Source organism: Ceratotherium simum, chromosome 6 (genome assembly GCF_057802395.1).
Source record: "Ceratotherium simum simum isolate JZ-2026a chromosome 6, ASM5780239v1, whole genome shotgun sequence".
Lineage (NCBI taxonomy): Eukaryota > Metazoa > Chordata > Mammalia > Perissodactyla > Rhinocerotidae > Ceratotherium > Ceratotherium simum.
Window position 1 is genome coordinate 22,812,988 of NC_141905.1, and position 22,285 is coordinate 22,835,272.

The window sequence follows — 22,285 nt, forward strand, 5'->3', positions numbered from 1 at the left end:
CCCTTGTCAAAAATCAGTTGAGCATAGATGTTTAGGTTTATTTCTCAGTTTTAGCCCATGGATCTATATGCCTATCTTTATGCCAGTATCACACTGTTTGAATTACTGTATCTTTGTAGTAAGTTTTGAAATTAAGAAGTATGGATTCCCTGACTTTTTTTTTCTTTTCCAAGACTGTTTTTGCTATTTGGGGACAAGTCCCTTGCAATTCCGTATGAATTTTAGAATCAACTTGTCCATATCTGCAAAAAGGCAGGTGGAATTTTGATAGGGATTGGATTAAATCTGGAGATCAATTTGCAGAGTATTGCCATCTCAACAATACTGTCTTCCAATCCATGAGCAGAAAATATTTTGTATTTTTTTTGTATTTTTCAGTGTATAGGTCTTACACCACCTTGGTTAAATTTATCCTTAAGTATTTTATTCTTTTTGATATTACTATAAATGGAATTGTTTTCTTAATTTCATTTTCAGATTGTTCATTGCTAGTGCATAAATATACAACTGATTTTTGTATGTTGATCATGTATCCTATCCTGCAACTTTGCTGAATTTGTTTATTAGCTCTAATAGTTTTTGTGTGGCTATTTTAGGATTTTCTACATATAAGATCATGTCATCTGCAAATAGAGTTTTACTTCTTACTTTCCAACTTGGATGCTTTTATTTCTTTTTCTTGCCTAATTGCCCTGGCTAGAACTTCCAATACAATGTTGAATAAAAGTGGCAAGAGCAGACATCTTTGTCATGTTCTGATCTTGGGGGAAAGCTTTTATTCTTTCCCATTAAGTATATCAACTGTGGCTTTTCATAGATGCCCTTCATTTCAGATTGATAAATTTTCCTTCTAAGTTTCTTTTTTTTTAATCATGGAAGGGAGTTGGGTTTTCTCAAATGCTTTTTCTGCATCGAGATGATCATGAGGTTTTTATCCCCCTCTATTAATAATGTGTATTGTAGTGACAGATTTTTGTGTATTGAATAATCCTTGTATTCCTTTGATCAATTCCACTTGGTCTTGGTGGATAATCCTTTTATTATGCTGCTAGATTCAGTTTGCTGAAGTATTTCATTGAGGATTTTTGCACTTTTTTCGTGATGTCTTTTTCTGGCTTCAGTATCAGGGTAACAAAATGATTTAGGAAGCCTTCCTTCTCAATTTGTGGGGAAGAGTTTAAGAAGGATTGGTGTTACTTCTTTAAATGTTTGATAGAGTCATCAGTGAAGCCTTCTGGTTCATGTTTTTGTTGAGATGTTTTTGATTATTGATTTAATGTCTTGTTATAGGTCTATTCAGATTTTCCATTTCTTCTTGAGTCAGATTTGGAAATTTGTATGTCTAGGGATTTTCCCATTTCATCTAGGTTATCTAATATGTTGGCATACAATTATTAACAGTATTTTCTTATAATCCTTTATTTTATAAGATTGTTAATAATGTCCCCACTTTCACTTCTGATTTTAGTAATTGAGTCTCCTCCCTCTATCTCCCTTTCTCTGTCAGTCTAGCTAAAGGTTTGTCAATTTTGTTGACCTTTTCAAAGAACCAATTTTTTGTTTTGTTGATTCTGTTGTTTTTCTATTCTCTATTTTGTTTATCTGCACTCTAATCTTTATTATTTCCTTCCTTCTGGTTGCTTTGGGTTTAGTTTGCTCTTCTTTTTCTAATTCCTTAATGTGGAAGTTTAGGTTATTGATTTGAGATCTTTTTTCTTTTTAAGTGTAGACATTTACAGCTAAAAATTTCCCTCTGAGCACTGCTTCCACCACAACCCATAAGTTTTGGTATGTTGTGCTTCCATTTTCATTAATCTCAAAGTATTTTCTAGTTTCTCTTGTGACATCTTCTTTAACCCATTGGAATTTTTTTAAAGTATGTTGTTTAGTTTCCACATATTCGTAAAATTTCCAGATTTCCTCCTGTTATTTATTTCTAATTTAATTCCATTGTAGGCATAGAAAATACTATGTATGGTTTCACTCTTCTAAAATTTATTTAGATTGTTTTGTGGTCTATCTGGAGAATTTTTCCACATGCACTTGAGAAGAATGTGTTATTGTTGTTGTCAGGTAGACTGTTCTATATATGTCTATTAGGTCTAGTTGGTTTATAGTGTTGTTCAAGTTTTAGGTTTCCTTGTCTATCTTTTGTTTAATTGTTCTATCCAAGAGGAAAAGTGGGGTGTTGAAGACTCTATTATTGTTGAACTTTTTCTCCCTTCAATTCTGTCAGTTTTTGTTTCAAACTTTCTGGGGCTCCATTGTTAGGTGTATATATGTTTTTAATTGTTATATCTTGATGGATTAACCCTTTTATCAGGATATAATGTCCTTTGCCTGCCAATCTCTGCCTTTTAATTGGAGAGTTTATTCCATTTATATTTAAAGTAATTACTAATAAGACTTGTACTATTTTGCAATTTATTTTGTCTTACAATTTATATCTATAAATAAATTCTATTATGGCCATATTTTGTGTTAGTAGTACTACCTAAAGGTAGTCGACTACCTTTAGACTACTACTAAAGGTAGTCTACACACTACCTTTGAGTGTGTAGACCAGGGGTCTCAAACTCAAAGGCCTGCAGGTAACATGTGCTTGGTGTAAAACGATAGGGAGTGGTGGAGCCTGTGGCAAAATGGAGAGTCCCTGCCTAAAGGGGGCAGCTGCAATTTGGCTCTAGCAGCAACTGCTATGCAGGAATGCTGGGCCAGTGTTGCCAGAACTTCTGGTTTTTCAAGAGAAGCCAGAATTCCCGATTTTTTAAAATATGAAATCTCTCAGTGTTTAAATGTTGGCAACAAATCCCAATGTCTAAAAAGACTCTTTGGGGACCAAAGTCAATGTGTGTTCAGGTCAAATACTGCCTGCTGGGCACCAGTTTGAAACCTGTGGTGTAGACAACAGGGCAAAGTAGTCACCGAACATTTACAGTCACCTTACAGCAGGTTGAATCTAGGCCCTGGCACAGCTCAGGAGGCTGCCAGGGGCAGCCTGAGTTCACGGCAAGTTGTGCAATGCCAAGCAGTCCATCCCACCGAGCAGGTCCCACCTAGTGACCAAGGGCAAGTGCCCTGCCCCAGGGGAGGAGCTCCTCAGCCAAGCATGCTAGGTCTTGGTCAAGAGGCTCCAGGCATGGAAACTGAGGCAGAGCTGAAGTGATGAGCAGGGCCGGTCATCAATTCCAGTGCCCACATCAGCCTTCTCTGGTGGGGAAGGCAGGTCTAGGTAGACCGGGCTGGTGTCCAGCTCATGGCTGCTCCAGGCCCCTTGGGTCATCCCCTCCTCTATGTCCAGGGGGCAGTGAGAAGTCAGGCAGTAACCTCAAGCAGATGTCTACTCTGTGGACAAGCCACTCCCTGGGGCCCTGCCAGGGCCCAGCAGGCTTGATCTCAACTCTAGTCTCTGGAGTCTCTCCTTTCTAAACTTGCAACACTGGAGATCACAAGGGGAATGAGTGGGGACCCTCAACCAGCAAGGCAAGCTCTGGGCTTCTGGACACAACACAGTGATTTCTAGAAACTCTGCCCCTTCTGGACTCGCCCTCTCCTACCACCACCAACCAAGGGACAAAGGGCCCACCGGGGACCACAGCCAGGAGCACCCTTTGAGACTGAAGGGCCCCTGAGGGAAGGTGCTGATCTTGTACCTCTCTGGGTTGTCCCCACACTCTCCTCTCTGGTCCCTGGCCATAAGGCCTACCCTAGGAGCCATGCACACACCCTCCCGCCCATGCCCCTCCTTCAGGACCTGGGTGAAGAACCACCGTCCTTCCTACCTCGCCTTCAGTGGGCTTCAGTGTGCTCAGATCTGACCAAATCCCCACACCTTTTCAGTGTCTGGGCCCCCAGCATGGATTTCAGAAACTTCTCTTCTCATGTCCAAACAACCCAGGTCCTGGTGAATTACTTATGCTCAGGGTTTCCTGAGCACAAGTTTCTATTTAAAGTCATATAAATTTTCACTGGCTAATAAGGCTGGAACCCTTGAGCTACAGAGCAGAATCATGAAGCAGAAGAAAACAAGCTGGCACCAGGGAAACATTTCCAGAACGTTCCAGAGCTGGCTGACTTTAATTTAGAAACAGCTTTTGGCTATTGACATTCAGGTTTAAGGCACATTCCAAATTATAAGAAGCCCTATCACTGGCAGGGAGCTGGCTTTGTTCTTGTGGTTTTGCATGGAAGAAGAAACAGATGACTTTCTGGCTTTTTTTTTTTCTTTTCTAAAAAGGAGTGAGTTTGGCAAAAACAAAGCTCATGACACATTCTTACCAGATGCAAAGATGACCCTTAAAAGGTCTTCCCTTTTACTCCTCAGTGAGGACAGACACACTGCTCCCCCACCCAACCTCTCTCACTGGAAATGTGTATGCAGCAAACAGACTTGTATGCATCTGTCTGGCAACGACTATAAAAAAAATGCCTCCAAATAAACATAGAAAACTACATGACGAAAACAAAGCCAAGAGTCTCAGCCACAAGCAAAGGGGAATGATTGCATGAGTCAGGAAATAAAACATCTACTTGAGCAGTAAGAAGCTGTGAGGGGTGGGGAGGAAAAGGCATCCTGCGAGAGCTGGAGACAGACCCAGGTCCTTCGGCAGGAGCACGCTGGACAGATCAGGAGGGGCAGGGGAGGACAGGGCCAAGGCTCTGCGGACGGCCCGCAATGGGACACCTGAGGGGCTATGTTGAGGATTTGTTAGAAGCAGGTGGATATTCTTTGGCCTTTTCCCGGCATCACCCTTGCCAGCAGGTGGACAGAAGTGAACCACCCGTCACTGCTCAGTCGTTGCCACCACAGATCTTCAGCAAAATCTTCCGGTAATCTCCCGAAGTGTCTCCCTGGTCACAGGAACAAGGAGGACATCAGTTAAGGGAGGCATGGCCAGTTCTGGCCTCCTGGCTCCGATTTCCTTCTGCCCCAAGCGCTCTGATAGAGAGGCAGGCCCACCCCAAGGAGATTCCCCATCGCGCTGGGTGAGGGGCTCATGCACTCGACATTACAGCTGGTGCAGACCTTGGATAGTGCAGTTCAGCCTCCCCAGCCCTCTGTAAAACATAGAAAGCTGTACTCGCCCCAATGATTAAAGTCAGAATTTGAAAAATAAAACCAAAAGAGTATTTAAAACAGCCCAAACCCTCCCCCCTGCCCCAAGGCTAACTAATGGTGGTCTTTTTGCAGCGCACTGTTGTTGCCCCAAATTGGGACTATACCGTAACTTAGTATGATGTCCCGCTCAGGAAAGGTAATCTGCTGTGATATGACCTTCCAGAAGAGGGTGCAGTTATTACTTGGGCATCCCAGCTCACCTGACCTCTCCTCCACCTGAGCCCATCGCACTTACTTTAAAAGTGCAGCCCACGCTTAGCTAATTTCTAATCATTTCCTTCCTTGACGGCAAGGCCACGGCTTCTTCAAGATGCCCACACAGAAGATACTTGGTGAATAATTACTAATTCTCTGCTATCCACAGCATCATTTTATAGCCAGGAAAATGGAGTTTAGCTTCTCTCAGCAACATGCCCAACATCAAACGCTAGTGAGTCTGAAATCAGGACCTGGTCGCGGTGCCTGCAGTTTCAAGGTGCATGTGAGTTCAGGATGTAACTGTTGGACCACCCAGACTGGAATAAGTTTTGTCAGACTGGCTCTGGCACACGGTGATAAAAGAGTAGATAGCGTTTGTGAGACACTTATTGCCACACAATATGCTTTACATGGACTGCCTTGTGCAAAACTCACAACACTCCTTGGAGGAGCTATTATCAACCTCATCTTAAGGAGGATGAAACTGGGGTTCAGGGAGGCTTAAGGAAGTTGTTCGAGATCACACAGTGAGCACGCAGAAAAGCCAGAACTGGGCTCCAAGCGGGTGACCCCAGAGCCCTCGCCAAGCCCATGGAGTTCTGAGGAGAGAGAAGTAAAGGGGACAGTGGGGGTGGCCAAGGAGGTCCACAGGCAAGTGGGACACCAAGAGGCAGCCCACAGCACCCGGGGGCCCATACCGAGATGTCGTGGTACAGCGACTTGCCATACAGCCGCTTATACTCCATTCTGATGTCCAGGAGGTCGATCTCGCTGCGAGACACCATGATGCGAATCAGGGTCCGGTCCTTTGTTCCTATTCCCTGAAGAGAGTCCACCCAAGGGCGTGAGCAACAAGCCACCTCACTGTCCCAACTTCCCCAGGCACTCTGGCCCCCTCTCCGCCTGTGGGCCCTCTGTCCCCTTGGTTGAGGGGTGGCTCTCCCCATGCCTTCCACCCTGAGCCTTTGGTCCCAGTCACAGGTGGGGCTGAGACATCCCCACCCAGACCCTGCACAAGAGATTTACGTACCCTCATGGCTCTGTTGAGTCTTTCAGCAAAGAAGGCTGGGGTATTCTTTAGGCATTTCACTAGAAGAGAGAAAAATGGCATAACTCGATCTGCAGAAAACTCAGTCCAAGTGGGCATGGTGTGCACGAGTGTCCCCTTAGGAGGCCAGATGTCAAGCCCATCCCTGCATCCTTCTTCCTCTCCCCCCTTCTCCTCCAGGCTCAATTATCCATGGTCTTGGCTCCAGTTCTTTGGAATAGAAACATGCAGAGCCCGGACCAACCCAGCCTCTTTCCTGGCAACCCACATGGTGAAAGGAGCTGTGGGGGAGAAACGTGGACAGCGATGAGGACCGTGTGCTGCTCAGGCGGGAGGGGCAGGCTGGAGACGCTGCGATCCTCATGGAGAAGGGACAGCCGGGAAGAACGAAGGTCTCCCTCGAGTTTTCAAGCCATGATATAAACAGCAGGGGATGTGCAGAGAAATGAGGAGGATTTTCCCAAGTGGGTATAAAGAGGAGGCAACCGTTCTAGGCGGCAGGACCTGGAGCCCGTCAGGCCCTGCCTCAGAGGTCAGGGCTCAGGCACGGCAAGAAGCCCAACATCAACCCAGGAGCTACGCCAGCTCTCCTTAGCAAGGGCCTGTTGCAAGTAAAAATCTTTCCACGTGTTTCCATCACAAACATCTGACAACTGCCTGCAGGGATGTATTTTTAGAGGAAACTTGGCAGGATATGAGTCATCTTCCTCCGGGAGAGCAGTTGGTTGCTCGCCCACTAACACCCACACTGCAACTCCCCTGCCTGGAGCTGCGCTTGAAATATAAACAGGACAGCTCCAGGATGGCTGCGTACACCTGCGCAGGGATCCGGGCAGCAGCGTGACTTCCCACCATTTAGGCAGCTGGATGCAGCCATCCTGGATCCTGTGGTTCTTTCACTGCATGACCCTCAACCAGAGGATGGGTGAGCACCCTGACAATTACAGTACACGCCAGTCCCCAGTGGGCAGGCAGGCGGGCGAGGCAAGCCCAAGACACCTACCCACGGCCAGCATGCCCTGCTCCAGGTCCCCGGACATCTCCCGGCAGATGCTCTTCTCAATGTCTCGACCTGTCATTCGCTGATACTCGTTGAAAACTAGTGGGAAGACAGAAGGGACAAGTTATGGACTGAATTCTGTCCCTTCCCCCAGTTCATATGTTGAAATCCTAACTCCTAGTATCTCAGAATGTAACTGTATTTGGAGATCAAGTCTTTAAAGAAGTAATTAAGTTAACATGAGGCCCTTAATGGGGGCCAATCAGACTGGTGCCCTTTTAAGAAGAGATTTGGACACACAAAGAAACACATGGAGGAAAGACCACGTGAAGACACAGTGAGGAGACGGCCATCTGCAAGCCAAGGAGAGAGGCCTCAGAAGAAACCAAAGCTGCTGAGACCATGACCTTGGACTGCCAGCCTCCAGAACTGTGAGAAAATGAATTTGTCATTTAAGTCACCCGGTCTGTGGTACTTTATCATGACAGCCGGAGCAAATTAATACAGGACACACAGTGAGGAGGCCTCTGCCCGCTCCTGAGCCCACTCTCCCACTCTGCTCCCAGCACCCTAGACGGCCCCACTGACCATACCTGCCCAGCTCTCGGTCAGCGAGGTGCTTCACCCTAAAGTCGGGGGCACTCCCCCTGAGCCCGCTCATGCGGTCCCCTCACCAGACTGCTTACCAGATCGCACCTTAATCCCCGTCCAGGAGCCCCACACACCGAAGAGCTCCCTCTCTTCTCAAATCCCCTACACTTCTAGTCCATGCCACTCCTTCTCCATCATCCAGGCGTCAGTCTTGTCTTTCTCAATCTGACTGGGCTAACGCCCACCCCGCGCCCCCAGCTCACCCTAGAACGAGCTGAGCACCACAGGAAGTGGACTGCAGGTTCCTAGAAAGCAGGCGGCACAATGGAGACCTGGGTCCTAACTTTAGCTCTGACCCTGGATATAAATCCTTCTTCCCCAGCCTCAGTCTCCGTTTCTGTCAGTGTTCTCCAAACTTCCGTCATTTGTATATCAGTGTCATGATTTCCGCTATCTCTACATCCGTCTTCATTACTTAATATTTCTTCAGATCAGCTCCTCTTTTCTCCTAACTAATAACGTTTGTGAAACCATTACTACTTATATAATTCCACACTCATTAAAGTAAATAACGATTAAGATGAAAATATGTTCACTCACGCTCCATTACAGTGTAGCGTAGAGGTTAAACACTGTGCTCTAGAGCCAGACAGCCTGAGGTCAAATCTGAGCTTGGCCACGTTGCCAGCTGGGTGACCCAACTTCCCCCACCGCCCCAGGCCTGCTTCTTCATCCATAACATGGGAGAACAGCAGCACCTATCTGCGCGTACATGTTAAAAGACCTCGTGCACGCACAGAGGAGGTGCCTAGGTTTTCACCCAAGCCACCCACCCGTGTTGCTAAGTGTGGCCGTCATTCTCACTCCTTGCCTGCCTCACACATGAGCTGTTCTGACACTGCTGGCCTCCAGGACATCCCTTTCTCTGAGTGTTCCTTCCTAGTCTCCTGCGACAGCCAGGGCCCTGTCCTTGGACTGCTTCTCTCTCTCCGGTCTCCTCCAGAGAGGACCTCGTGCAGTCCCAGAGCCTCAAACACTTTCAAGCCGTTCACAGCTTCCAAACCGCCAACTTGAGTCCAACCTCTCCTGATCTCCAGACTCATAAACCCAGCTGCCTACCTGTTATCTCCAGCCTGAGGCTCCCGATTTCCTTCCCTCCTAAAGCCTGCTCCGTCCACAGCTTCCCAAGCTCAGCAGAGGGCCACCCCATTCTTCCATTGGCTCAGCGGGAAAAAATCCCTGTGTCATCCTCGATTCCTTTCTTTCTCTCACACTCCACGTCCAATTCATCAGTAAACAGGGCCAGAATCTGACCCCTTCTCACCCTCTGTCCTTGCCACCTGGTCCTAGCCGCCATCATCTCTCCTCTGGATTACTGCAGCTGCCTCCTAACTGGTTTCCTGCTCTGCCATTGACCCCTCCACTCTTCTCAACACAGGAGCCAGTGAACTTGCAAAATCTAAGTCCAATCACGTTCCTCCTCCACTCAGAGCCCTCGATGGGTTCCGGTTTTACTCAGGATAAACACTAAGTCCATGCAACTGTCAGCAGGGCCTCCTTCCATCTCTGACCTCACCTCCTACTACTCTCACTCCATCTGCTCCAGCCACACCGACTCCCTTCACTGGTTCTCAGTCGTGCTGGGAGACCCCTGCTCAGGGCCATTGCACCTGCAGCTCCTTCATGTTTTTAACAGAAATATCATTACCTCAGTGGACTGCCCCAACCACTGCCCCCCCCTCGCACCGTCCTCCATCACTCCCTATCCCTGTTTCTAACTTTATTATTTTCTCTAAAGGATTTACCACTTGGTACAAATTTTCTTTTCATTTACTGCCCATCACCCCAAACAAGAAGGTGATCCCCATGAGAACAGTGATGATGTAGCACTGTTCCCTAAGTTTCTCCACACCTACTGTGTGACCTGGCACGTGGCAGGAGCTCAATTCATATTTGTTGAATGAATGAGTTAATAAACCTTACCTAGTCTTACTGTTATGTTTTTTTTTTCCCGAGGAAGATCAGCCCTGAGCTAACATCCATGCCAATCCTCCTCTTTTTGCTGAGGAAGACCAGCTCTGAGCTAACATCTATTGCCAATCCTCCTCCTTTTTCTTTTCCCCCCCCAAAGCCCCAGTAGATAGTTGTATGTCATAGTTGCACATCCTTCTAGTTGCTGTATGTGGGACGCGGCCTCAGCATGGCCGAAGAAGCGGTGTGTCGGTGCGCGCCCGGGATCCGAACCTGGGCTGCCAGTAGCGGAGCGCGCGCACTTAACTGCTAAGCCACGGGGCCAGCCTCGTGTTATGCTTATTTTTTATGGGACGTTTTGGATTAGGTGTTCTTGGCGCACACTCTCAACTCTAACATTTCACATTCCAGCATGTAAAGATACCAGCCAAGGAGAGCCGGCCCGGTGGCGCAGCAGTTAAGCGTGTGTGCTCCGCTTTGGTGGCCCGGGGTTCACAGGTTCAGATCCCAGGCGCGCGCCGACGCACCACTTGTCAAGCCATGCTGTGGCGGTGTCCCATATAAAGCAGAGGAAGATGGGCACAGATGTTAGCCCAGGGCCAATCTTCCTCAGCAAAAAGAGGAGGACTGGCATTGGATGTTAGATCAGGGCTAGTCTTCTTAACAACAACAAAAAAAAGATACCAGCCAAGGAGGCTCCTATTTCCCTCGCCTCTTCCTTTTCTTTCCTCCAGAACCCGACGCTTGCAGAACCTCAGGAAACCCACTGATAACATCTTTTAAATCACCACCAGGGGCTCTTTTAAGGAAGCAAAAGCCTCATGCAAAGTATAACTGCCAAGTGTTCCTGCAAGCTCTGTTTCCCACAATACCTTCTCTGCCCTCATCTACCTGGCCCCAGGGAGGTCCGGACTGCGTTACCTGCCACCAGGTGGGCCCGGCTCCGGGAGCACAGAACTGCATTGAACTTGGACTCATCTGTTCCCAGGCGGTTCTCCCCAGCTGCAAACAGCTCCTGGACAGACAGAGGGGAAGACAGACATGCGATGCAGGCCTCGCCCCAGACACCAGGCCCAGGTCACTTGGGAGACCTGGGCAGAGTCTCCCGGCCCTGCAGGCCAAGAGGGGAAGGAAATGCGAGCAGTGCCTCAGCTGTGCTCCATTCACTGTGCCGAAATAGACACCAGCCACACTCCCTCACTGGGCAACACAGAAGGTTCTGAGGCTGGGGGAACTCAGGACCAGGCAAGACCGACTGGGGCCCAGGATAGGCAAGGAACAGCTTTAACCCAACCAAGGGAGCAGCAGCACAGAGGAAAACACGAATGAGAGGCCTGGGCTTGAGTCCTAGCTCTGCTACCAACTTGCCAGGGGACTCTAGGCAGGCCACTGGCCCCTCTGAGCCTCAGTTTCTCATCTCTAAAAGGCGAAGCTTGGATTAGATTTGGGGTCACAAACCTGAAAGCCCAAGGGGGCCAGCTGGGTAACTTAAATGAGGGAAACAGGCCAGCTATAAGGCCAGGGAGTGGTGGGGACCAAGGCTAACCACACAGACAGGCGACTGCTTCTCAGAACCAGCTGAGAACGTTGATGGAGGGAACACAGGCTCACAGTTGCCAGATCCATTTCTCATGAGAAGCCAGAAATCCAGATTTCTATGTCAAATTTCCCAATCTTTAAAAGCAGCTTCCCTATCTAAAAGGAATACGTGAGACAATAACTAGCACAACAATTGAGAGATCACAGTGACGGATGTGGGATTTCATGTGCTAGGCACTTTCCCTGTGTTTCACTGCATATACCATTATGTTGGCAAATGGGCAGAATCTGCACTTGCCTATTAAGCTTTCAAAAGTGTGAGCCCAAAATATTTGCCAATTTGCAACCCCCGCACCAGATGGTTCTAAAGTGCTTTCAAGGCCTCAGGTAGCAGCTCTTGATGGAAAGGCACTGATACCCAAGGGCAGAAGATGGCCATCAGGGGCTCAGAGATCCCACAGGTCAAGGTGAGGCCGAGCAGGTCCAAACTAAGAAGGCAGAGCAGTAGGCAAGAGACCTTGAAACTGAGGCAACTTCTGCCTCAGCTAGCAAACAGCATATAAAGGAAATAGGAAAACCACCACTGCAGCAAGAGCCAGAGCCTGGGAGCTTTGGGGACGTCCAGCCCTGAGTCCACAAATGAGAACGGATGTCTCAGGCCAGGGAGATGTTAACTGAGGAGGGGTCTGGGACTAGGGCTCTGTGCACTGCCTGGGCACAGAGAACAGGGCCAGGAGTCGGGCCCTTGTCCAGATTCTGCCTCCAGGTTTCTCTGGGCACAATGCTCAACCTTTCTGAGCCTCAGTTTCCCCATCTGGAAAGCAAATGGATCAGACCAGAAGAGTGGCTCTCTTCCAGCCCTGACAAGAGGGCACTCCACAGAGGTCCTCTTCACCCTGGTAGAAAGTAAAGATAAGGAGACCACTGGCAGTGCCTGGTGCATGCCCCACCATGGGTGGCAGGAGCAATGAAGGGGGAGAAAGAGGTGTGGCCAGCTCCCTCCCACCAGAACCGCTATGGTCTAAATTCATCAGCGGAAAACCCAAATCCTCTAGTGAGGCACTCAGGTGCCTGGACAAAGAGATGAAATGGTGGGAGACTTTTCATCTTTTGTCTGCAGTTCACACCAGGCTGGGGACAAGGGCAGAATTTTAAGGCTGCACAACTAATGTGACAGCTGGTTTCTAGGCTCAAATCTTCAAAAGCTTAACGGACAAGTGTGAATTCTGTCCATGTGCAAACCCAAGGAAAGTACCAACTCATGTGAAATCCCATGTCTATAACTATGATTCACCAAGGGCTGTAATATTTATTATCTCCCGTGTTCCCTCTTATTGGTGGGGAAATGAGCCTAGAGAGGTTGGGTGACCCACTCAAGGCCACACAGTTGATAAGCAGCAGGGACTGTCTGAAACTCACAGTATCTGGATACTCCTTCTCTGTTGCTCCTTCCATCCCAAGCTCCTCCCTTGTGAAGCAAGAAAGTGGGGGACCCCCTGGCTTAGGAAGCCAGATGGGGCGCCTGGCCTGGCCACCACACTCACCTGGGCGTCTCTCTGGACAAGCGACATGTCCACATTTGTGCTTTCGTCCCGGTTTCCCTGAAAGGAAGCAGCTGTACGGTCAGGCCAACTCCCTGGAGTTGCACAGCCCTCCCTCCCCGCTCCTTTTCCTCACTGCTCAAAGATCTGCCTCTCTCTGAGCCCCGAGCTCTGTCGTGCGAAAGTTACCTGAGAGAGAGAGATAAGGAGCCGCTGAAAGTGCCCTGATGTGTCACTCCGAATGGCCTCCTCCAGGGTCTTTTTGAATTCTGAAAGACACAAGGAAGGTCCACCTTGCAGCCACGTGGATGAAGCTGCCCACGGCACACAGTCAACAGTGGGCAATGGCAAGAGAAGGGTCTGGGAGTCCTGGGCACGAGGAGACAGGCAGCCCACACGGCATCCAGGGACATACAGGTAGAGATCCAGGAGGGGTTGTGACCTCCAGGCTTACCTGGCCTCTGATCAGTCATGGCCCAAACCACACTCAAGAGGTTTTCCCCAGCCTTCCCTTACCTTAGTCACCTGGCCCGTGTGTAAATAGCAGGCAAGGTTGGGTCTTGGATCAAAGCCCAGTGTTTGATGGGTGGCAGGAGATGAGTAGATAAGAAGGCTAGGAGAATACAGACCCTGGGAGAGGCTGTGGCCAAGGCCCAGAAAGCACAGGGGTCAGCAGAGGGCAGAGGCCCTGGGGGCCAGCCTGACCTGTTTTGTAGGCTCTGCTCAATTCCTGGATGTGCTCGTTGCTGCGGGAGGCGAGGATCTCAATCAGGCAGGCCTCATCGGTGCCAGCCCCCTGTGGTGGCAGAGAACACAACAAGCCACAAGCTTGTTATAGCTCCCTCACTGGTACCCAGGAAACAGAGCAGGTGCCACACTGCTGCCCTACCCCCCAGGGCACAAACTCCAGCAATAGGAGCCACTAACACAGAGACACCCCCAAAGGACTGCTGCTGCCTGGCTCTGAGGCAGCCAAGCTCCCCTCCACGGGCCCAGGCAAGTACCGGACAACAACAGCAACATGGTGCTGAGCAGAGACCACACGAAGGATCATCCCCATTCCACCCACCAGGAAACTGAGAATCAGAGAGGTGTAGTGACTTGTCCAAGGCCACACAGTAAACGGTGGTTGAGACGTGGACCCATACCTGTTTTATTCCAAGTTCAGCCTATGAATGAGATGAGAAACAACTGACACAGAAAATGGGTTTAAAGCAAGAGAGCGGACATGTGGAAAAACTAGAGTCCTAGAGTGGACTGTGGAGCATCTGGAGACATCCAGGAAGAGGTGGCAACAACGAGGATGAAAGAGACGAGCACGTCAGGGATAGTGAGAAGGTGGAGGACAAGGGCAGCAGCCAGGCTTCTATGTCGGTTTGAATCTTGACTCTGCCGCTTACAAGTTGTGTGACCTCGGGCACGTTACTTAACCTCTCTGTGCCTCAGATTCCCTGTCAATAAATGGCAGTGATCCTAGCTCATAGGGAAGTCACGAGGATTAAAGGAGTTACATACGTAAAGTGCTCAGAACAGTGCCTGTCACGCAGGAAGCACGACAGAGGACTACCTATTTTTATGATTACTGCTACCGTTAGATTACTTAGGGTTTACAAAGAGCTTCCATTAGCCACCTTGCTCAGCTCACCACACGGTCATGAGACAGAGCATCCACGACCCCATTTTACAGATGCTCAAGGATACACAGCTAGTTGGTGACAGCAGACCCTAAACCTGTGTTGTTTCCAGCGCTCCACAACCACCATCACCTCAGGAAGCTGGTGGGGGCAGGCGCTGGGGCCACTCCCGGGGGCCCCAAGCCATCGCCCTCCCCAACTGCCTCCTGACTCCCTCCCTAGAAGAAAGCACGTAGGTGTGTTTTAGTGGAGTCACACTGAATTCTCTGCTTCTCCTCTTGGGGGAAGGAAAAGTCACTGTGCCCACCTATCAGGCCTCAGAGGAATGGTGCATTCCTTTGGAGGACCTGTTCGATTCACAAGGATTTCCTCTTCTGTGGGAGCTGCCCCCTCCCCATCCACTGGATACCTGCTGTGGGTCTTGGGAGCCACAGGACTCTCTGGAATGGTTATAACCTGCCCGTTGGTCATAACCTATTGGACTGGGGGAGATAGTGAACCCAAACTAAGCCAATCAGAATCTACTCCCTATTTGGAATTTGGAATGAGGGGACTAGTGGTCCCTTCTGCGGCTGGATCTCTGAGAGGTAAATGGAGATGGGTCAACAGGGATCCTCTGCCAAACAGACATGAAAAAAGAAGCACAGAAGCAGATGAAGAATGAAGAGGACACTCAAGAAGAAGCAGAGACAAGAGAGACATCCTGCCTGGGCCCCATCCCTTTCCATGCCAGCTGCTAGTCTTCATCCCCATAACTGAGTCTCCATCTTGGTTATGCTTACACTCAAGAGTGTTTCTGTTATTTGCTAATAACAGAGTCCTAATGAATGAGGACGACACCACTCACGCCTCATACGCCTTTTCTTATCACTGCACCACTAGCTTCCTCTACAACTCTAGCCCCTACCATGTTTTTAAGATGGAGAGAGATTTAGATGCTCCCTGATGCTGAATGATACCTCATCTGCCTCTTGGGGAAGTCACAGAAGTTCTCCTTTCTACAGCACTTGGAGTCCAACCTGAGAGGGTCCAGGAGCCACAGTGACAACAGTGGCTAATGAGCAGGCTAAGACACAGCACGCGGTCCAGGCTTTCCCCTAGGCTGTGTCCACACGTATGAACACAAACATGCACACGTACACACCTTGATGGCTTCCTTTATCTCATAAACGTCAAAGAGGACTGGGGTCTTCATCAGAGCCAAGACTGTCTTCTCAAAGTTTCCTGACAGTTCAGATTTCAGATCTTTGATCAAATCCTGATTGGATATTCAAACAAACAAAAAACCCTATTTTGAGAATCCACAGAAAGTGATTAATAGGGACAATATCCCAGATCCGAGGACCAGTAGAATCAGCAGAAAAGCCAAACCTCAGGCCCCAGCACAGACCTGCAGAATCGGAGCCTGCATTTGAACCAGATCCCAGGCGATCCAGGGCACATTAAAGTTGGAGATGTGCTGAGCTAGAACACTTGCCTATTCAATGTCTACCATTTTCACCTTTCGAAGATTCAAAAGTTCAAAATATACTTGCGTGTGTTCAGTACTTAAAGCCTTTTCCTTCAAAGCTCTTCTATCAGCTAAACTTCCGTGGGTGGTCATGAAGCGGTCAGGGAGAGCAGCCTGGGTTCCAGGAGGGGACACGCCGGGTGGGAGTGGAGGGGAAATGACTTGCCCCTGGTCTCAGTGAGTCATGGCAGACACAGGGCTACAACTCAGATCTCTGAGCGCCTCTCATCAAATCTCAGTACCCTGTGGACTGTGAGATTTCTCCCTCAGAGCATCCTTCACCTCTAGAAGATGCCATCAGCCAAGAGGCCACTGGCCGGGTGGGCAGCAGGAAATGCCTTAATACGCCTTATTGCCCACTCAGGAGATCGAGGCTCCCTCGGCCCCAAGGAAAGGCAGGGGTGAGTAGGGCTGTGCTGGAGGATATGCCTTGATTCAGGAGGGACCAAACCACTCCCCCCACCAAGACTCCCCCCTGCCCCCACCCCAACACTCACCTTCCCGTAAGCTGTCTTGAAGGACAGCATGATCTGCTGCCGCTGCTTGTTGGAGCGACTCCCTAGGCAGTCGATGATGGCCTGCTCGTCGGTCCCTGGAGGAAGAGGTGGGAGTGGGCAGAGCCAGGGGTCGTGGGGATGCTCCGCAGCTGGAGACTTCCCTGGTCTGGGTCCTCCAATTCTCCTGCGCCTCCCAACTACACCCCATGTGCAGGCTGCCTCCATGCAGCGGCCCCAGCCCACAGAGCCACTGTGTAACTGCCTGGGGAATCAAGGGGCAGTTAGCATTTGAGCCGCCCAGGGTCTCTCACCAAAGCCTTTCATAGCCTTCCGCAGGACCTCGGCATCTCGCAAGGGGTCAAAGCCAGGAGCATCTGTGATGGTGCCTCGGTTTCCAAACTGCTCGGACAAACAGACCTAGGTGAGATGCTGCATCCCCCAGATGTGAGACTGCCCCACCCCAGACTCTGGGAATGACCTTTTCTCTAAAAGCTGGGGTACCTGAAGGAAGCCGCAATCAACAGCACAGAGGACTCTACGTGGAGTGGGACTAATGTGACCGTTATCTGTCCTCATGTCCTGGTTCTGAAGCTTCTGCCTGGCTCCCATGGCTAGGAGCCCACCTATAGCTAAGTCCTGATGCTGAAAATATGTCCTACATCCACGTTCTCCAGGGCTGGACCTGGGTTCCTGATGAAGGGGAGGCCTTGGGAACAGGGGCCACCGGCTTCTCTCAATGCCTCACCACCAGAGCACACGAGAGCACACATCAGGGTCCTCCTAAAGGGGCCTGGCTAGTCCATGGAGTACCTTTGTGCAATTCAGAAAAAAGTGCTCCCTCTGCGGGGATGAAGGTGTCAACCTTCACAACGGTACATGCAGCCCAACCACCTCTTGGACTAGCACCGGTTCCCTGGTACTGTTTTCTAGACTCTATGACCTGCTTTCCTGCCAGACTTTTTCCTGACACTAACAGCTGCACATCCCAGCAAACTTGAATTTTCCTGCCTCAACTGTCTCCTGGTGGATTATCTTCTGTGGCTAGTACAAACTGGTTATAACACAGGTAAGGAGATAAGCTCAGAGGAAAGATAAGGCAGAAGGCAGGGAGAGAGGATGGAGAGCAGGGCAGGGCTAAGGGATGGGGGCAGGGAGCAGAGGGGACCCTCTGTCTAAAAATAGTAGTCAAGCACATACCACTAGCTCTGTGCTTGGCTGGTGTGTCACGTAACCATGACAATGAATTCTAGGCTCTGCAAACACGAATTGCTCTTCAAAATGAGCCAAGAGCAACTCTGAAGGAACTGCCAACAATCTTCCCTACTCAAAGGAGGTTTTAAGAATCCTCTAAAACCAGCCTGGAAAGGCACATCCAGGGGACTGAAGACTAAGAGCTGTTGAGCATAGAGCCTGGAGACCAGTGGCCTGAGCAGTTCTTACAAAACACAGAGCCCAGGCAGTAAGTAACACAAGAGCAACGAAGGGTACCCTGGGACATTCAGACCCAACTCGCACACAAAACATCCAACCAAACTAGGAAAAACAGGGCAGCTCCCTGGGATCTTCAGAAATACAAACCAGGGGTGGGGCGTCTGTGAGAAAGTGACACTCTGTTAAAACAAGAAGTTACAGCTGAAGGACTGAGCCCTCCCCCATACCCTCCCTGGCCTTGCTGGCAGAGGACACTGGGCCACACATCTCAGGCCTTTGCCGCCAGGGCTGGCTGAGGGTAGGGCAGGACTGGCACTCACCTGGGATGGGGGCACGGCAGGGGTGACAGTTCCGGACCCCGAGTATCCTGGATAACTTGGCACCGGCTGCTGCGGCCCAAGAGGTGGCACTGGTGGCTGTCCAGGGTAGGTCACTGGTGGCTGCCCAGGGGGCGGCACGGGCTGGCCTGGCACAGGGGCCCCTGGATATGGCGGATATGAAGGCATCCCGGAGGGTGGGTTTCCTCCAGGGGGCGGGTACATCCCATATGGAGGACCAGGCTGCTGGGCAGAAGGGGGCTGCCCAAAACCCCCAGGAGGCACTGGAGGGTAGCCACCCCCAGGCGCCCCAGGGTACAGGTTTGGCACATTGGCTCCTCCGAACGTCCCCGACATGTTGGCTGCCTGAAAGTCCACAAAGCAGAGCCTAAGATTAACGGCCCCTGCAGGGACAGCCACACTCCGCCATCTGCCCTTCTCTGCCCTGAGCCCTGCAGCGGGCTCTCAGGAGCTACAGTCAGAGCTCGAGCAGAGTCTGAGCACCAGCGGCTTCTCAGCAAGGCCCACCTTGACACTGTCCCACTTCCCCTCCACCCACACTGCCGATCCCCTTACTCGCTCTAACTCCACACCGCTTACTTAGGGCTACTGTCTGTCTCTTCCCAGTGAATAAGTACTCAAGGCTGAGGCTTTCGTTTGTTTTATTCACATATCCCCAGTGCCTAGAACAGGCCTGGCACAAATCAGACTGTGTATCGGTTGCACTGTTTACATAAAGCACACATTTGTTTTCCGATTACAAAATACACTATTTTAAAAGCAAATCAATGAATAAAAGTAGCACGCCTGTCCACGCTACCAGGCACCTGCTTCCAGTCCCAACCAGAACAGCCATCCACATACAGACACACACATGCTCGCATACAGCACATGCACGCACACAGCACATGCAAGCACACAGGCACACACTCTCACCTCCCCCCGCCCCTATGCTGAGTCCACACAGAAGGTGCTCAATACATATTCCATGAAGGCACCCCCCACACTCCCCCAGGGCTGAAAGGGACCTGAGAGACCATGCGGCCAACGCATTCCCCTTCCCCTCATTTTACAGGTAGGAAAATCAAGATGCAGAGAGAGACAGCAAGCAGGTGAGAGCCCCCAGTGGAAACCCTTACGTCCTAAGATTATGCAGCTCAGCACACTAGGCACCCACAGGTCACACACACACAGACACCTCTGACACCACGGAAGCCAGCAGCCTTTACCCCTCTGGTCATGCAGGTGTGGCCCCAGGGGCAGCCCCAGCAGGAGGGCTGGACTCACCAGTCCGGAGAGGTAGTCCTGGTTGAACTGCCCTGCGTAGTTGGCCACGTTATCCAACCCGATGGGAGGCATGTTGGGCGGGGGCGGGGGGTGGGGGTAGCCAGCACCTCCCCAGGGACCGCCACCTGAAAGCAACACCAAGCCCTTTAGCTCCCTGTTGGCCTCGCAACAGGGAAAGGCAGAGCATCAAGCTCCCAGGGGGTCAGGAGGAGAGGCCACACAGGGCCTTGGGGACAGGGCTACAGACCATAGGGAAAACACTCAGGCAAGAAAGTCTAACCCAATCAGGCTGCCAGAGGAAGAGAAGAGGGAACCTTCTCCTCCTTCCAGGGAGGAAGGTGGGGTTCAGCAAACACTCCCAAGACCCTCTGTGGGGTATTAAGGAGGTAGGAGGGCCGAGGACAAGCTCTGCCCTCCTGGGCTCAGCACGAGCGAGAATGCAGACACAGAACAGGTCGTTTAGGACACTGTTGCTAAGCCCATGACAGCAGGGAGCTCAGGGAGTACGGAGAATCCAGAGTGAGGCAAAAGCATGGCGGGGGGCGGGGGGGTGGTCCTGCCGATTTGGCTGTTTGCTATCACAAGTCTGTAAGAGGCAGCGAGAAGCAGGATGAGAGGATGGAGGGAGATGGGGCTGAGTCGCACGTCCTTGTGAGGGGACAGCAGTGAAAGGCCCCAGCTCTGAAACCAGAAGGACGGGTATGCACCCTGGGACGAGGCCCTCAACCCCTCTAGTTCAGTTTCCTCAGCTGACAAGTGGGGATAATAACTAGCATTTGCCTCAAATTGCTATGATGAGGACTGAGAGAGCTAATGCCTGTGCGGGGCATAGCTGGGTGCCCGGTGAGTGTTCATATGTTACAGCTGTCACTGTGACAAGCAGCAGGGCAGGGAGCATCATCATGCAGGCTGTTTGCCTGTGAGATGCATTCCTGTCCATGGAAGTGAAAAGGCCCCGGGGACCGCAAGTTTGGCTTTTCAGCTCCAGGTCTCCGGGACACTCAGGACAGAGCCTCCTCAGAATCACCCGCCTGCTCCCTCTCTTGCTGCTCAGAGGCTGAACATCTGTGCTGACAGAGGTGGCAGCGGTAGGACATGGATGGTGGGGTTCCTCCTAAGAGAGGGGACTGAGGCCAGTGCTGGCAAATCTGGGCCGGGGCTTCTTCAGAGGGAAACGGTCCAGCTCAACCTGATACACCCTGTGACAGTGGCAGAGCCGCGCCTCCCTGCTCTGCCTGTTCTTCACCCCTTGAATGGGAGGGTGGGTCCAAATGGCCTGCGGGGCCATCAGTGCTCAGATTCAAGGACCTCAGCACTAGGGAAAAGAATGTGCCCAGCGGTCTGGGCGGGGAGGGGCAGTGCAGCTCAGGCAACCTCAGGACGACCAGCCTGGGATGGTCCCTCTTTTCCCCCTCATCCTGGGAGCCCTCATGCTTCCTTTCCTACCGTGAGGACCAAATCTCATTTCAGGAACCCAGGAGGGGCCAAGGCCAGAGAATGTGCTTTCTAAGTGTGAAGAGAAGCCTTGTGACTGGGGCCGGGTTCTGATCACCTGACTGGCTGGTGCAGCCTCACTGCTATAGCAGGAACATCTGACCCTTAGCAACTGCCTCTACTTCCTCCCTCAGCAGAGGGGACCCTGCCACTGCAAAACCATGCACCTTGAGCAAAGGGTAGCAGAAGTGACAAGGGGCAATCATTACCTAACAGTGCTTCAGAGAACACCGTGCCAGAGGCTTTACTTGGCTATCTCGTTAGTATCAGGGACAGCCAGGGGAAGGAGAGATCCTTGAAGCCATTTGCAAAGGAGAAAACTGAGTCTCAGAGAAGAGAAGCCATTTGCCCACTGCTATCAGCTAATAAGGCAAGAGACCTGGTCCTGGCCTTCCAGAAGCAGCTTCAAACCCAGGCCTCTCCTGGCCTCAGGGTCCATGCTCTTCTCCAGTCCCTCCCCCACTGGGCTGCACTGTAGGGGCACAACAGGAGTGAGGAAATGACTGGAAAGCACTATTACTCCTCCCCTCTCTACTGCTGGAGACTGAGCACAGAGGGCATTCCCACCCCCACCCGCCCCAGACCCTCTTACCTGGTGGAGGTGGGGGGTAGCCGCCTGCGGGTGGGGGAAAGCCTGGGTAGCTCATGGTTAGATCTGAAAGGGAAGAGGAAAGTGCACTCAGGCTCTGCCGGGAGCTCCCACCAGCCTTACTGGCAGCTTCTCGGGTGAACAGCAACACCCACGACCCGAGGCCCCCCGGCAGGAAGAGAAGTTGCATCAGGCATGACCTGTGGCAACCCAGTTTATCCTCTACCTGCTGGGGCCTCCAGCTAGAAATAGCAACCGGGGCAGGCTCATCTTCAGGGCCAGGCTCACGCCCACACCCCACTATACGATTCACCAGCCACGAGCTGGTGGGTTTCCTTGAAAACCGCTATCCAAGCTTCATTCCCATCTCTGCTGACAAGGGATGCTGCAAGTGTGTGGAGCTCTTCTCCGACCTCAGAAGAGAGACAGCCTCATCCTCAGGGGTCCAGGTCTGTTTGGTTTTATCTTCTAGTGTCCGTATCACCATCCATCCAACAGGGGAAGCCAGAGCCCATCTCC

At 51.0% G+C, this 22,285-nt stretch overlaps 1 protein-coding gene across 2 annotated transcripts in view; it reads right to left on the bottom strand.

Annotated features, from left to right (window-relative positions):
- Nucleotides 1–4,043: 4,043 nt before the first annotated feature.
- The window catches only part of ANXA11 (annexin A11), a 43,478-nt gene continuing 25,236 nt past the window's right edge, over nt 4,044–22,285 (bottom strand). For both annotated transcript variants that reach the window (XM_087431976.1, XM_087431977.1), the window contains 14 exons: nt 21,770–21,832; nt 19,684–19,808; nt 18,400–18,762; nt 16,960–17,047; nt 16,649–16,743; nt 15,786–15,899; nt 13,713–13,803; nt 13,197–13,276; nt 13,011–13,067; nt 10,849–10,942; nt 7,369–7,464; nt 6,348–6,406; nt 6,016–6,138; nt 4,044–4,851 (listed from right to left, as the gene is read on the bottom strand). In XM_087431976.1, coding sequence (XP_087288102.1) covers nt 4,792–4,851; nt 6,016–6,138; nt 6,348–6,406; nt 7,369–7,464; nt 10,849–10,942; nt 13,011–13,067; nt 13,197–13,276; nt 13,713–13,803; nt 15,786–15,899; nt 16,649–16,743; nt 16,960–17,047; nt 18,400–18,762; nt 19,684–19,808; nt 21,770–21,824 — 1,500 coding nt within the window. In that variant the 5' untranslated portion in view covers nt 21,825–21,832 and the 3' untranslated portion in view covers nt 4,044–4,791. The remainder of the gene's footprint in view (nt 4,852–6,015; nt 6,139–6,347; nt 6,407–7,368; nt 7,465–10,848; nt 10,943–13,010; nt 13,068–13,196; nt 13,277–13,712; nt 13,804–15,785; nt 15,900–16,648; nt 16,744–16,959; nt 17,048–18,399; nt 18,763–19,683; nt 19,809–21,769; nt 21,833–22,285) is intronic.